Source organism: Rhododendron vialii, chromosome 3a (genome assembly GCF_030253575.1).
Source record: "Rhododendron vialii isolate Sample 1 chromosome 3a, ASM3025357v1".
Classification (NCBI taxonomy): Eukaryota; Viridiplantae; Streptophyta; class Magnoliopsida; order Ericales; family Ericaceae; genus Rhododendron; species Rhododendron vialii.
This window is the reverse complement of record NC_080559.1, coordinates 23,549,560-23,565,283: the sequence shown is the minus strand read 5'-3', so window position 1 is coordinate 23,565,283 and position 15,724 is coordinate 23,549,560. Positions and strand designations below refer to the sequence as shown.

The window sequence follows — 15,724 nt, the reverse complement described above, 5'->3', positions numbered from 1 at the left end:
AAAATACAATCGATGTATCTCATCATATAGTAATGTGCCACGAGAGACGCACACAACCATGCTGAAATATTGGTTCCGGCCACCTCACAATTTTTCTTTAGTGGTTGACCCATATTGTTAACCGAGAGGATTCCAATTCCAACAACCAGTTGAAAGTAACCCTAGACTTACCCCAAACTGCAGTGAAGGTTTGTTCACACCAATATGTTGCAAACATTTGATATACTAACCAGTAATCAGAGACTGAGAGACGGAGCCAGAATTTTTGCGAAGAAGGGGCGAATATATATCCACAATCAATTTTTTTTTTAATGATATGATAATTATTATTTTTTTCAATGTAAAGGTAGGGTTTTTTTAAATTGTAGAGCGGCGACAGCCAATCCCTACTAATCCCCCTCTGACTCCATCTTTGATACTAAATTGGTTTGAAAAACCTTCTTCTATTGTAGTACTAAATTGATCAAAACGTGATTTTAAGGGTTCCAGTGAGAAATCAACAAAAAAAATGACCGGGAAGGGCTTCATCTGAGCAATTTTCATTGAACGGTTCAAAAAAAACTGCTCGGATGACGCCCTTCCCGGTCATTTTTTTTGCTGATTTCTCGTGGTGACCCTTAAAATTACGTTCTGCACACATTGAACGGTTCGGATTTTCAAATTTTGATCGGAAAATGAAAGTCCCTCATTTTGTTAAAATGAGGGATCCCTCACTTGAAAATTCCTATATATATATATATATATATATATATATATATATATAATTTGTTCCACATGACCAAGCCGTGTTTTATATTAATTTATCCCACTTACTGGTACAATGTTTGCATTTTACTTCCACGAACGTACGTAGATGCCACCTCTTTAATTGGTGATTGAGTAGCTATCACTACCTAATTCATGTTTCCACAATTTCTAGCTAACCATGGTTAATTAGTCCCTTTGGCCTTTCCTCTTTCGTAAAATTTGGGTTCAACTCCTTATCCTACTCCGGTACTCCCCACCTCTGAAATCCAAAAAATTAGCCTGACTTTATATGTATGCAGATGATGCCTAATAGAATTTTAAGTTCGCTAGAATGGAAAAGATGTAGTTATGTGTCGATAAGTTCAGATACGTACAAACTACTGGAGGAGTAACTAGCAGTAGAGTTAAATTTGGCACCATATTTTATGAGTTGTTCATGTTCGGTATCTGAAGCTAGCACTCGCCAAGATGCCAACCATAGTTGAGACATAGCAAATGAGCATCTTTGAATAATAAATCAAGCTAGCTTTGCTTTTGATCCGGAGACACTCAAACAAGATATGGCGGGAAACAAAAGGAAAAAAACATGTTGGAGTATCACCCTTTTGTAACGTTCAGAGAGATGGAAATCATTAACGGTCCCCAGACCTTTTACGTTTTGTAATTAATTATTAAGATGGTCCCATGTCTTTTTCTTTCTCTCTTTTACTTTTTGTTAATTTCTTTTCTTTTACCACCTTTTACCAATCAAGTCTTCCAAACATGGGAATGGGGGGCCTGCCTTGGGCACAGCTGAATGGCTGTGCCCGTTTCAAAACGGGCATTGTCCCAAGCTTAAAATTGTGATCTGAACCTTCACTATGTAGAGATTGACGAATAGAAAAAATCAGTAAAAAATAAAGTTGATCGGATATCAGTAACTCAGTAAACAAACCATACTTTTGAGCGATTGTAAAAGTCCAAACAATTATACTGTGGACAAATGTGTTTGTTCACTAAATTACCAATCTTCGATTGACTAGATTTTTGACAAAGCTATTTCACGTGTCAAGCTCTATATGGTCAATGGTTTAGATCACATTTTTGAGCTCTAGACAATGCCCGTTTTGTGGGCACAACCATTCCCTCCAAATATAATGCGCATGGACACTTTTTCGTAAAAGATAATAGGATTCACCGCGGCCCCAGACTGTCAAAACAAATGCCTCATCATTTGCTTCCATAATTTTGAAAAAAGCAGTGGTCCATCATCTTAGAATATCGGATTAATTTACGTGTAAATTAATAATCGTTGTAACCATTTTTTGTTCGATAATTCGTTTTGATGTTTGGTAGCTTTAAAGTACACCTACCGGACCTAATCTAGGAGGGGTACAGAAATGTTTCTAATTATCGGGAATATATTCAGATCATCGGAATTTAGAAATTTTCCTTACGATTTGGTAGAAAGGTTCAGAAATGATAAGAATTGATGCTATAAATTATGGGTTTTGTTAAATTTGGTGCACCAAGAGGCCATGATGAGATGCTTGAAATGAATTGTACATTCTCTACACGAGTGTATGATTAGAGATTGTAAAACAATTTAAGGCTCACTCTTTAACAATTTGCTATACACAAAATCCAAACCCATTTATTCGGATTCTGCGTACGATTAGATCAGACGATATATTTAACTCAGATTTGTCCAACCATAGAAATGTATCATTGTTCAAGTTCAATAGAAGTTAGAGGCGACCGACATCTTTTGAATAGAGCTGGTGCATATCATTCTATCCATGTTTGTCTCTTTTAAATTGCTTATTTAATTATCAATTAAAGTTGTTGTCCTTCCACCAATTGAAGTTGGAGAAAACTACACCGATATATCTAAGTCATTTATCGAAAGGCAAAAAATTTAAGTTTGAAAGGAACAAAACACCATTAACATTTTCAAGGAACAATGAAAACCCACCGCCTAATTATCATCCTTTACTCTCCCCCCCACATGAAACAGATGTTGAGAAAAGTGAAAAAGATTGCGTGCCAAGAAAATTGTGGTGTGACCTGTGAGGTGGGGTGTACTAATTATTCATGCTTCCCATGAAAAGTAGGTTGCACCGATAAAGTAACTAAACCAATAATAGATGCAACACGAGTTTATTCCGCCAGAGTGGCACGTGACGTTGTGATGCAGGCCGATATTTTAATTATTTAAGAAATATATAAATTTTAATTTATTATTTTTTAAATAATATGTTATTAAGAATTTTTTTCGTTTTAACATAAATTGCCTAGGATATTGGGTTTTTTTTATTAGGTTGATTTTATTTCTTCTTTATTGTTTTTTTGTTCTCTAAGACGTAGATTTAGTTTTTCCTTATTTAGGTTTCCTTTTTAGTATTTCTGATTTATTATAAATTGAGTTGTAAGCCTTAGGGCTACGAGAGTTGTTTATGATTGAATTAATGAAAATTGAGAGTTTATCTCAATGTGTGTTGTGTTTCAAATGGAAAACCTTTAACATAAACAAGTTCGTGATCTCTTCTTGCAACTAGTTTCGTAGAACGAGGCTATGTTGCATCAGATGGTATCAGAGCTCTCGTTCCAATCTTGAAACTAGTTTGGTAAAAGAAGGCTACGCTGCATCAAATGGTATCAGAGCTTTCGTTCCAATCCTGACTATGGCTGGAGGATGTGCTAGAGGTCAAGGTGGAAGAGAATGTCATACAGCTTATGTTGATGAAGTATATGAGCGAGATGATGCTGCTCGAGATGCTCGAATAGAGGCGTAGTTCCACTAACTTGAGCAGCGTGTGATGGATGCGGTTGGCGTCCTAACCGATTAGATGGCTACCATGGCTGTTGGGGGGAACCCACTTCGCTATCGTCCGGTTCAATCTCGGTTTCCGAAAGAGAAGGAGGTATCGGATGATGTTTCTATCACCAAACTTTTGGTTGGTAACCATAGGGGGAGGACAATGGTGGATGAAGTTACCATTGCATGGCCATTCACATTAAGTATTATTCTATATTCAATTGTGGATTAGAGTAAACCGCCAGTTTTTTACGAAGAACCAATAGAAAAAATTACAAAAGAAAAAAAACAAAAAAATATTGCAAAAAATAGTTGTTACCATGCTTGAAGGTGGTGAAATTGGATGTGGTGATCAATTCGTGGATTCTTTTAGGGAATATATTGGAGTTGCTATGAAGAAGAATATTTGAGTTGCGTACGTAGAGAAAATTGGGAAAAAAATTCTTACTTTTATTTCTCATAAGTCTTCTTTATAGTTTGGGTTGGAGAAAATTAATTAGAAGTACAAGCTTGATGCAGACAAGGTTCGACGTATTCAACTATATAAACTCGAAGACGAGTTTCTTGAAGCCGGGGAGAATGATGCAGGTTGATATTTTAATTATTTAAGAAATATAAAAAATTTAGTTTCTTATTTTGTAAATAGTATTTTATAAGGAATCTTTCCGTTTTTGCATAAATTGCCTAGGATATTGGGTTTTCTTTAGGGTTGTCCACGGTCCGAATCGGATCAGATTCGTATGAATCCAATCTTAATCCGTATCTCACGATTTTTAGAAAATGCGATCCAATCCTAATTCAAAAGTCTCACAATTCGGTTCGGATTCCGAACTATGAATCACGGTTCGGTCCCGATTTTATCCACAGATTTCCTTCCAAAAAAATAAAATGATGTTACTACGTACCATGATCATATTCCAAATAAAAATGCAAACACTAATTTTCATAAACAAAAAATAACAAATTAGTTTCTCAAAACAAAGAAGCAAATTAGTAAAATTATAATTATTTGTATATATTACACACACATATCTATATTTTTATTTTTTTAAATATCTTAGAGTCCGGTTCGGTTAATCCACAGTTTTGAAATGAAAATCCAATCATAATCCGTATCTCACGGTTTTTTAATTTTCAAATCCGTGTCTGGACCATTAATCCTCAGACAAAATCCAAAAAGAACAGATCGAATCGGTTTCACGATTCTTGATTTTTCTTGAATAGCCCTAGTTTTCTTAATTAGGTTGATTATATTTCCTCTTTATTGTTTTCTTATTCTCTAAGATGTAGATTTAGTTTTTCCTTATTTAGGTTTTCTTTTTAGGATTTCTAGTTTATTATAAATTGAGTTGTAAGCCTTAGGGCTATTGTTATGATTGAATTAATGAAAATTGAGAGTTTATCTCTATATGTGTTTGTATTTCAAAGAGAGAACCTTTAACATAAGCAGGTTCATGATCTCTTCTTGTAACTAGTTTCGCAGAAGGAGGCGAAGGCATGTTGATACAATTGTTAGTGACTTAACCAAGGATTATATTTGACCCCACAATTTGGCGAAAACCCCATATTGCCCCAACACCCAAAAATGTACAGAAGCCCAAGTGAAAACAATATGGAAAGCTTGCTCGATTACCCCGACTTTGTACTAACAATGCAATTATGCTATTTTGTCCTTGGATGTTGATGTATGTTTGATGATTTATTTGCAGTTACTCTTTATGCAATCAAAATTCAGGATGAAACTCTATATTTTATGTTGTTTTAGAAAAAAGTTTAATGTAGCAAGATGGTTTTCTAGTTCTTTTGTAATCATTTTAATATTGTTCCCTTTGATCATAAGATCGAAGAAATGAACTATATGGGTTGTAAGTTTTGGACCCCACTACTCAAAATTTCGGGTTTTGCCCTTGACGTCACGTCATGGATTATATTTTGATCATTTACATTGGCACTCATAACTTTACCTATATTGAGATTATTAATTCTAGCTTCAGATAAACGATGATTAATCTCCTTAGTACTAATAATTATTCAGATTGTCGACTTCAATTTTATGTCCGCTCATGGAGTAGTGATTGGAATGAAAGTGTTTATTTTTTATTTTTCCAAAAGTTTAGGATTGGAATGAAAGTGTATTGCATACACCTTGACAATACTCCAACAGTCTTGCTCACCACACATTGTGAGACCTATTAGAAATTATATATCAGCTCTATACATACATTTGTAGCGGCCCTTTATTAATTGTCCCACAAGCCCTAACAATCTCCTTGATTGGAGGATGTATGATTTTACTTTTTCTAATGATGATTAAATAAATACTCCGTAAGGTCTTAAGTAATAATAAGGTTTTTCATCATGACTATTCCAATTATTGTTTAGAGGCTAACAATTTTGGGTCTGTTGCAGTGTCTTTTTCAATCGGGTCTGTTGCAGTGTTAATGCCTTTTCCTTTTCGAATGATAAGTTTTTATGGTATGGAACCAGAAAAAGAAAGAGCAACACGGATAGAGACTAGTTAGGCCCCGTTCCGGAAACGGAAATAAGTACTTATTTTTTAAGAAGGCAATTTCAAGCTCAAAAATCATGTGTTTACGTAAATAATTTTCCTATCAATATGGATCTTCTTTGATAGATCTCATTGAGATCTTTTATACGGTGAAAAAAAAATTAAAAAATAATTTTTCATTTATATTATTTTTGAGTTTGAAAATGTGAAATAAGTACTTATTTTTTAAGAAGGTGTTCTAGAACGGAGCCTTATACTCCGTATCATCTGAAACCAATTAATTGAGATACAGCCTTCGCTGTCTGTTGATTACTTACATTGAAAAGAGGTAGTTTTACATCCTTTTTTTTAAAACGGGATTTACGTCCATTGATAACGTAACATTACGCATTGTATCTACAAACATACATCTGAATATATATATATATATATATATATATATATATATATATATATATATATATATATATATATATATATATATATATATATATAAAATAAGGAAAAATGGTTTTTGAATTTAATGTCCTACATAAATTCTGACTATTAATTTGTCCCATAAATCCTACGGCTCTCCCTCTTCCTCTTCTATGTTCCCTTTATATAGATTTTCATACACATACACGAAATTTACCACGTATGAGATGGAGTTGTATCCAAAAAAAATTGAAAAAAAGTGATTTTTTTTTTAATCCCAAACAACTGGTGTTTGATTGTGTTTAGAAAACGTTGCGTCGTTCATTCAGGCACGGGCATACGTTCTCTATGCTTTCAGGCACGAGTATGCAGAATTTTCTATTCATTTCCCTAAGGTTTATACTTTATATCAATATAGTTACAAAATCTATTGAAGTTCCTTCTTTGTTTGTCTTTATATATGAATAATAAGAAGAATGACATTCACGTTTTGTTATGATCAACATGGTTAATAAAAATCTCTAAGATAAGATTTGGATTCTATTAGCAATCTGTTTATAAGATTTGGATTGTATCAACAATTTGTTTGTTGTCAATGGGTATTAAATCCCACCCAAAATACATAGCATGATTCAATACTTAACCTTTTTTTGTGGGGATGAGTCGGATGACACACTCAACTATTTATTTTTATTTTTGTAAAGCAGGACACTTAGGTTCCATTTCGTTAGGTTCTTATTTAGAAAAAATCATTATTTCACAATACATCACCTTTAATTTAAAAAATAAGTATAATACTTATTTTTCTAAGCGGAATGAGACCTTACATCACCTTTAAACAAGTCAATTATTCTTTTAAAAAATAACATTAAATATTAGAGAATATCTTATATTTGTTGCACCTTGATTTCCGTCGTCGGGGCACGGGTCACTTGTTAGCAGAACCATTTTACAGGACGGACCACTTGAAAATGTTTATATTATTATGTACTTTTCACAATCTCCGGCGAAGATGGTGGTATTTTCAGTAGTTTACTGACTAAGTTTGGAGTTCTTGAGAAAAGTCAATGTGCTTACTTCATTTCTTCAAGACAAAAAATAGTATAAGATAAAATAAAAAATAGGAGTAGTAAAAAATATAGGGGAGAGTTGCGTATGTGCTCAACTTGCCGCCGGTAAAAGTAAAACGGTCGCAACCCGCAAATTGTCAAAACGGTGGAGTAATAATTTTCACTTTGATGCCGTTCGCTCGCACAACCGAAGTGGTCCCCAGACCTTGCAACGACCGCATGACTTTCGCAACAAAAAACACAAGGCAAACAAATGCCAACTGACCAAAGAATACGCCCAATGACGTCTGTTGTTACTTTCTTTGTGTGGGAGGACTGGATTCGTTTTCGTCTCTGGGTATGGTTTCTAATAAATTGTTTTATCTCTATTTTTTATTGTTCATTATTTTTAAAAATTTCTCTCAAAACTCAAAACGAACATATCGGGATCATGTTCTACTAACTAGACTAAATGCATACTATTTTTTACTAGTAAGTACTTACAATATTTTTTAAATTAAAAATGATGTAATAAGATGTATTATGAGAAATTGACGTCTCGTAAAACAAAAAATAAGTACTTAAAAAAATAAAAAATTTAGTGAAACGGGACCTAAGAAGCGGGTGCAATCCGGGGCTATGGAAAGCCCTTTGAAAATAAAAGGAAATTTAAAATCCACGTGGATTTATCATACCTTTACACGTGTTCTTTGACCCCAGTGACAGAAAATACCCGTTGGACCCGACCCATCATCCTTTTCAAAAGTTGGTAAGAGATCTTTCCACTGGCTTCTGTTTTACAGCAGTGGAGCATCCCCACCTCTCTCTCTCTCTCTCTCTCTCTCTCTCTCTCTATGTATGTATGTATGTATGTGTGTGTGTATGTATATATTCCCCCCCCCCCCCCCCCCCCCCTCTCTGACTCTCTCTACAGGCATGCAAAACCTAGCTCTCCGTAAACTAAATTTCAATTTTGACCATCTTGAACGTACCACTTCTCTTCACTCTCATGAATCCTTCTCCTTCTTTGACTTCTCACCTCTCCGTTTCAATTTGAATCCTGTCCGTCGCCCATGGCGGTCTCCGGCGTCGAAGCAGTGCTGGAGTTTCTGAGGAAGAACGGATTCTCCGACTCCGAATCGGCGCTCATGGAGGACTTGCTTGAAAAGTCCGAATTGCGGTCGGCCGATTTCGAAAGGTTTTTCTTCCCGATGCTCCCGCCGCCGCCGCCTCTGAAGATTCCGTCGATGCGGAGGCGGACGGAGGCCGAGGACCGAGGCGCTGGTGGTGGTGGTGATTCGAGCGACGGTTCTGCTGAGGAGGAGTTCGTCAGCTTGGTTTCTTCCACCACTGATTTGTGTTCTTCGGGTACAGTGCCTTTCAGATTACAATCACTTGTTTGTTTTCCTGCTAAGTCAAAGTGTCCGGGCAGCTTACGCACTCCTCGAGTCCTGGTGGACTAATCGCACCGTCCACTAGCGGCCCTAAGGCGAATCCCATATAGACCGGTCCCAGCACCTTGGAGGTTTCAAACCTGAGACTGGCCCGATTAAAGTCGAATCACTTGTTGCTTCTTTAGTCGAAATTTATAGTTCCTACTATAATCAAAAGAGAATATTTATCAATTGGTTCCAGTGAATTTTTTTTTTTTTTTTTTGGTGTGTGAGTGTATCGCTACTTTTGTCAATTTGCTTGGTTTAGTTTTTAGTTTCTGTTTGCCGTTGTCTTTTTTTTTTTTTTTTTGTGTTCCAAATTAACGGTTCAGTAACGGTATCAGCAATTATGTTTTTTTGGGTCGCCAGGTTTTTTAATTTTGGAAAAAATAGATGTCTCGCCTTTTGTTCTGTCTTTGATTTTATCTGACTCTGTACGAGAACCACTCTGTTCCTGTTCTGTTTATCACTTACTCACTGCGAAATGCATGATTACTTAAGTTAATTTGATTTTTAACTTAATTACGTAGGGATGTTCTTTGGCCTCATTGATGGGCCGGATTAGAAATCGAACTACGAATACAAATCCCATGGGACCACATTTTTGCATTTGAATGCAGCCAACTGTGGAAGGATAAGATCTATGTTGCACGACTAGTCCCGGACATGGGGCATCATTCAGTATCCCAGGGCTTGTGGTATTGGTAATCCCATCACTATTAGTATGGTGGATTACTCATCGCATGGCATTATGTTCCCTCATTTATTAGTCTGGCTAATCAAACAGGGCAATGAAGTCTTTAATGTCCTTAAAGTGGCATTTTGATGGATTTGCTCTAAACTTGCAGTATTGTCCTTTCTTTCAGTACTTGAGTCTCTTGTTGTTTGCAACTATAGCCCACGATGTGGCAAGACAGATAGACTAATACTAACATGTTGATGTGCATTGTTTAGTTAAGAGTATAAGACCAATCATTTTAACTTTTAATTTGTACTGGACTGATAAGATGTCAGTTGCATCCTTGTTTTTTGAGTACTTCTGCATTTCTCCTGCAGATTTCACAAATCCATATGGCACTCACAATATGACCGGGGTAAGCTCCCAAGCTTCATCAGATAGATTATCTCAATTTGGTACGGCTCGTGATTACCAGGATTTTGATTTACAAAATGACATCTGGTGGTACAATGAGAAAGACGAGGACTACGCTTTGCCTCCCCATTTTGGCAGATCAGACTCCTTTACCTGCCCAAGTGAGGACAAGTTCGTTACAACTTTGGAGAAAGGGGAGCAAATCGACAGCCAATTGGATTTCAATAACATCTCAGAAGGATTTCATACTGTAGAAAGCAGTAATTACTTGGATAAGCCTTGGCCTTTTACTATTTCCTCCACGGATGACGTACATGGGGTTCAATGCACAGAATATGATCATTTGAACGAAATTGTCCAACATGAAAGAAATGTTGAAAAGGAGAAAGGGGGGTGCACTGTTTATAGCTGTTCTTCCCCCAATTGTATATGCTGTTCAGATGCAGGAATTTTCGGAATGGATCCTAAGGACCGTAGTCTCGTGAGTCCAAAAATTGATGGAAATAGCATTACCTGTGACAGGAGCTCCAACAATGACTGTGCTGCAGACTTCAAAGTTACTGCTGACTTTCATATTTTGGTTGCTGAGAAAGATCTCCTCCATCGTGAGAAAGACAACTGTAAAGGTGGAAACGCAACAAAAGTAGCCGCAGTTGCTCATGAGGCAGAGGTTGATGCTAATGAAGAGGATGGTGTAAGCGAAGATCAGCTTCCGATGCTTGACACTAACGAGGATGAATATGAAGTATTCGATCTAAGAATTATCCACAGAAAAAATCGGTAAGTTTCTCTGCTTTTCTCAAGATTGGGGTAGTGTACGCCAAGACAAGTGGATAAAATTTGTTGGAGCCAATATAATTTTGAAAGTTGTCGATTCTGCACTTGTACCTCATTGACTTGTTTTGACTTGGAAAGGTTAGCCTATCCTATATAAAACGACTGAGATACTGAAGTGTGTCGGTTGATAGAGATTGTGAGCTTGTTTGTTGCCAGTTGATTTTGTAGAGAAACCAGCTGTGTAAGAGTTTTCTTTTCACTGCACAGGACTGGTTTTGAAGAGAACAAAGATCTGCCTATAGTACTCAATAGTATCATTGCCAGCAGATATTACATTACAGAATACCTAGGTTCAGCTGCTTTCAGCAAAGTTGCTCAGGCACATGATCTGCATACAGGAATGGATGTTTGCTTGAAGATCATTAAAAATGACAAGGACTTCTTTGATCAGAGCTTAGATGAAATCAAACTTCTAAAGTTTGTGAATAAGCATGACCCTGGTGATGAGCGCCACATTTTGCGGTTATATGATTACTTCTACTTTCAGGTATGGGGATTTGTAGTTTGAAGAATGGACATCATGTATGCATTTGTCACTGTTATTCTGATGTTTCGATAAAACTGATGTGGGGCCGGTGGTTCTATATCTACGCATTCGTAATGAGAGAAATCCTGAAATCTGTCCTGATTTGTAGGCATTGGCAAATGACAAGGGTATGTTTAGACCACAGTCACCACTAGAGGTGGCAATTTTCAAACCAACCCATGACCCGTCCATATCCCCCCACTTATTATCCGTCCAAATCCGCCCATAAATAATAGGTCATAAACATGTGAAATCACATTAACTCGTATATGCATGGGTTTAAATGGGTTCAAGCGGGCAAACAAATCAATAACAAACTCAACAACTCCAATGATGGAGTGACCATTTTTGCCCCATCCAACAGCGCCTTCTCCAGCCTCCAAGCTGGCACTCTCAACTCCCTCTCCAATCAACAAAAAGAAGAGTTGATCCAGTTCCACGTGGTCCCCACTTTCCTTTCCATTTCTCAATTCCAAACCGTTGGCAATTATTCCATTGAGAACCCAAGCCGGTGACTCCGGCGCTGGAAAATTCCTCCTCAACATCACAACTTCCGGCAATCAAGTGAACATTACAACCGACGTTAATATGACGGTGGATAATATGATTTATACGGATTACCAGATTGCTGTTTTACTTGATTCAGCATATTTCTCAAGTGTTGTGCAGTGACATATTTGAAACGCGCAGGAAGGGAGAGGAGAAGGGGGGCAGGTAAACAGGTTGGGTCGGGTTTTATGGGTATAACTTGATAGATATTTGACCCGTCCATATTTAACCCGTCTACTATTGACCCATATTCAACCCGCACACATTCAACCCATGACCCATTTCAACCCCTCCAAACCCGCCCGTTTGCCACCTATAGTCACCACATTGCTTGTCCTCCAATAATGCTTTATATGGTTAGTCTTTAGAGAGGGTTCAATTGCGTTACTAAGGCTAAACTTGAAGTACTATCAGAGCTTGAACTTTCTAGGTGGTGATTATTTCCTTTGAAGCAGCACATGGATGTTAAATGTCATTCTGCACCATTGATTTCAACTGAATCAGGTTGCAAGTGCTGTATTTGGTCTTTTCATTGTCTGGGTTAATAACTTAAATTAGTGTGTAGCCAGTGCCAATGATCGTTTCCTGCATTATAAACTTTGCAGGAGCACCTTTTCATTGTTTGTGAACTTCTTCGGGCAAACTTGTATGAATTTCAGAAATATAATCAAGAATCTGGTGGAGAGTGTTACTTTACGCTGAGCAGACTGCAGGTATTGTGCTATTATGCTACTTGCTATTGTTACTCATCCATTTAATATTTTTTTTAAACCGGGTCATGGATTCATGTGGCTGTTGAATGGAGAGTTATAATTAGTAACCAAGAACCATGAAAAACTTCACACATGTGCTATTTCACTTTCACAGCTCATAACCCGGCAATGTTTGGAGGCGTTGGAATATTTGCATCACTTGGAGATAATTCACTGTGATCTTAAGCCAGAGAATATTCTTATCAAAAGTTACAGCAGATGCGAGATAAAGGTTATTGATCTTGGAAGCAGTTGCTTTCTGACAGACAACTTGTGCCTTTATGTACAATCTCGTTCCTATAGGGCTCCTGAAGTCATCCTAGGCCTCCCTTATGACCAGAGGATTGATCTTTGGTCTCTTGGCTGTATCTTGGCTGAGCTATGCTCTGGGGAAGTATGTCTTAGATTGGCTCTGTTCTATTATGTCTTAGATTGGCTCTGTTCTATTATGTCTTAGATTGGCTTTGTTCTATTTTTTTTACTGGACTTGGAATAGTTGAAATCTTATTCCATGGATTTGCTGATTTCATATATCCGAAGGAGTTTGAATCTCATTTTGCAACTTTTATTTCAATTCTTATATTCTGCTCATCATTTATGTTCCTACTAGGTCCTTTTCCCAAATGACACACTTGTGACGGCACTTGCTCGCATGATTGGCATGCTTGGTCCAATTGATATGGAGATGTTAGAGAAAGGGCAGGAGACCCACAAATATTTTACAGAAGAATATGATCTTTATCTCATAAACGAGGTTTGCTTGCTTTACTGTTCTCTGTTTTTCGTATAAATTTTGAACTTGTTCATTCACTTTGGTATATCAGTACTGGCCTTATATTTGGTTGAAACTTGTTACGGAACATATGAAGTTCTAGTTCTGGGTTCTCTTTTCCGGGGGCTCACTAGGAGGTACCTAGAAAAGAAGTTAAAAGAACCTTGTTAGTTTCAATTCAGCATTGGTTTCATGCACAAGATTATCGTCTTCCTGAATTTATTCCGGTTTCCTACAAGTAGCCAAGATACACATCAATTTCAAATAGTTTTTTATTTCCTACACGATTCAGTCATTATATGAATTCTCTAGCTATGCTGCTCCATCATTCTTTTCAAAAGATTTCACTTCAAACCCTCTATTGCTCTTACGATGTGAGAAAACATACTCAAAATACACTTTTTTTTAAAAGATAAGGGGTGAGAATCATTTACAATCTACAAATTATATGTTTGGACTTTGTGTAGTTTATTCTTTTTCTGAACTTGTATCTTTACTTAGGATACAAGCCAACTGGAGTATGTAATTCCTGAGGAGTCATCCTTGGAGCATCACATGCCGGTCTCTGATATTGGATTTATCAATTTCGTGAGGGACTTACTCGAGATAAACCCTCAGAGGCGTCCGACAGCAAGGGAGGCCCTAGAGCACCCCTGGCTTTCTCACGAGTATGAGTTGAATTCCTGCTGAATTTATGAGCAAATGGTTGTTTCTACGGGCTTACCACTGAGGCAGATCTTCAGCTGAATGAATAGCTTCCTGTCAGCACAAAAGCCAACAATAGATGTTTCAACTTCTGATCCTGAATTACTGGTCAGTACATACTGCATATAAACTAACTAATCTGCGTTGTGTATACATATTCTTTTATCAACAATTTTGAAACTCGTTCTGTTTGTAATTCTTTCTTTTCTGGGAAAGTGGCTTTTTGAGTTGTCCCGGATGCAGCCTCATCCATTAGATATCCAATAATGATTCGGGTTTGAGATGTTAATGGACTTCCCTCTTTGTAATTGAACACTTGTTGTGAAATGAATCATACAGTTTTTTGGTGAGAAAATATCCATGCGGGTGATGCTCCTAACAGTATTACTTTTCTGCTCTAGTTGTCTCTTTATTCTGGGAAATTATTCCGTTTCCCGGGATCACGATCACGTGGTGTGCCCAACCTATAGTGAGCAGTCATGGTTTCATCTAGCGCCTTTTCTTCCTACAAGATAAAACACATGGCTTCCTATCTTGGTGGGACATAGCGACATGGCTGAGTGATCCTTTATTGGGCACTGAGGTTGTACCATTGAACTTGTTATTAAGGTGATGCTAGCACCTGTGGTAATTTGTCGTATCGCTGAATTAGTACCATGCCTCCAGTCCATATTGGCTACTGAAGAAGTTGCAAAAGGGGTGGATTGTTAAATCTGTAGATTATTGATAAGAACCAAATTGCCTGTTGAAGAAGTTGATTTTCGCAAGGGGTGGATTTGTTGGATCTGTAATATACTAACGTGCTAACATTTTACCGGCGAGAAAAAGAGACGAGACCTGTTGAGTTGAAGCCTTTCTACCATAATCTCGCCGCTAACAATACCGACAAACTATTTGGTATATGATAATCGAATTCTGTCTTTGGCAAAATTGCCACAGAAAATAATACCAGTAGAAACTGTAATAACTGAATATGAAAATAAGCATGGCACTTGCGAGGGCTTTTCTTCTCTTCTTTGTTTCTGTTTTTGAACAACTGATATCCTTTAGGACTGATGACCATCAGTTACATTCGCAAACAGGATTACAATTTCAAGTCAGGAGGAATGTTAGAAACCGAAAAAGAATGATAAAAACCACCCTGTCAAGGGAGAAGCAGCCCGAGGTGCTGCTTTAGTTGTCTGTCCTGGGTTTCCTTCTTCTGGTGGAACAAAATTGTAGCACTTCCTTGTCAAACTCACACAAGCTTTTGTACAGCTGTTTTCAGGGTTGTGAAGGTTTCCCTGCTGCATCAATGAACTCTCTACATGAATTCCGTGGGCCCATTAATCCGGTGTTTGGTTGTATTTTTAGTTAATAGTCTGCCCGAATTGTGAATCCCCAAGGGATTCGCAAAGGCAGGGTCATAGTCCAGTCTACCTGGATTAGTCTCAATCCATACATTATCTCACATTAACCCCTCTCACTCCTCAATCAAAACAGACACGGTTACAACAACCAGTACACAATCCCTATCTCAAACCGAAAACCCAACTTCG

At 37.2% G+C, this 15,724-nt stretch overlaps 1 protein-coding gene and 1 pseudogene across 1 annotated transcript; both read left to right on the top strand.

Annotated features, from left to right (window-relative positions):
- Positions 1-8,331: 8,331 nt before the first annotated feature.
- LOC131320553 (uncharacterized) lies at positions 8,332-14,541 on the top strand. Its single transcript, XM_058351280.1, has 7 exons — positions 8,332-8,887; positions 10,009-10,825; positions 11,090-11,369; positions 12,563-12,670; positions 12,825-13,103; positions 13,320-13,463; positions 13,983-14,541. The coding sequence occupies exons 1-7, from the start codon at positions 8,593-8,595 to the stop codon at positions 14,169-14,171; spliced, it is 2,112 nt and encodes a 703-aa protein (XP_058207263.1). The 5' UTR covers positions 8,332-8,592; the 3' UTR covers positions 14,172-14,541.
- Positions 11,376-12,556, top strand: LOC131320554 (fasciclin-like arabinogalactan protein 11; annotated as a pseudogene).
- Positions 14,542-15,724: the final 1,183 nt, after the last annotated feature.

Coding starts and splice junctions, on each gene's coding strand:
- LOC131320553 (XM_058351280.1), top strand. CDS start 8,593: ATGGCGGTCTCCGGCGTCGAAGCAGTGCTGGAGTTTCTGAGGAAGAAC. Junction 11,370..12,562: donor ATGATTACTTCTACTTTCAG/GTATGGGGATTT, acceptor TAAACTTTGCAG/GAGCACCTTTTCATTGTTTG. Junction 12,671..12,824: donor TTACGCTGAGCAGACTGCAG/GTATTGTGCTAT, acceptor TCACTTTCACAG/CTCATAACCCGGCAATGTTT.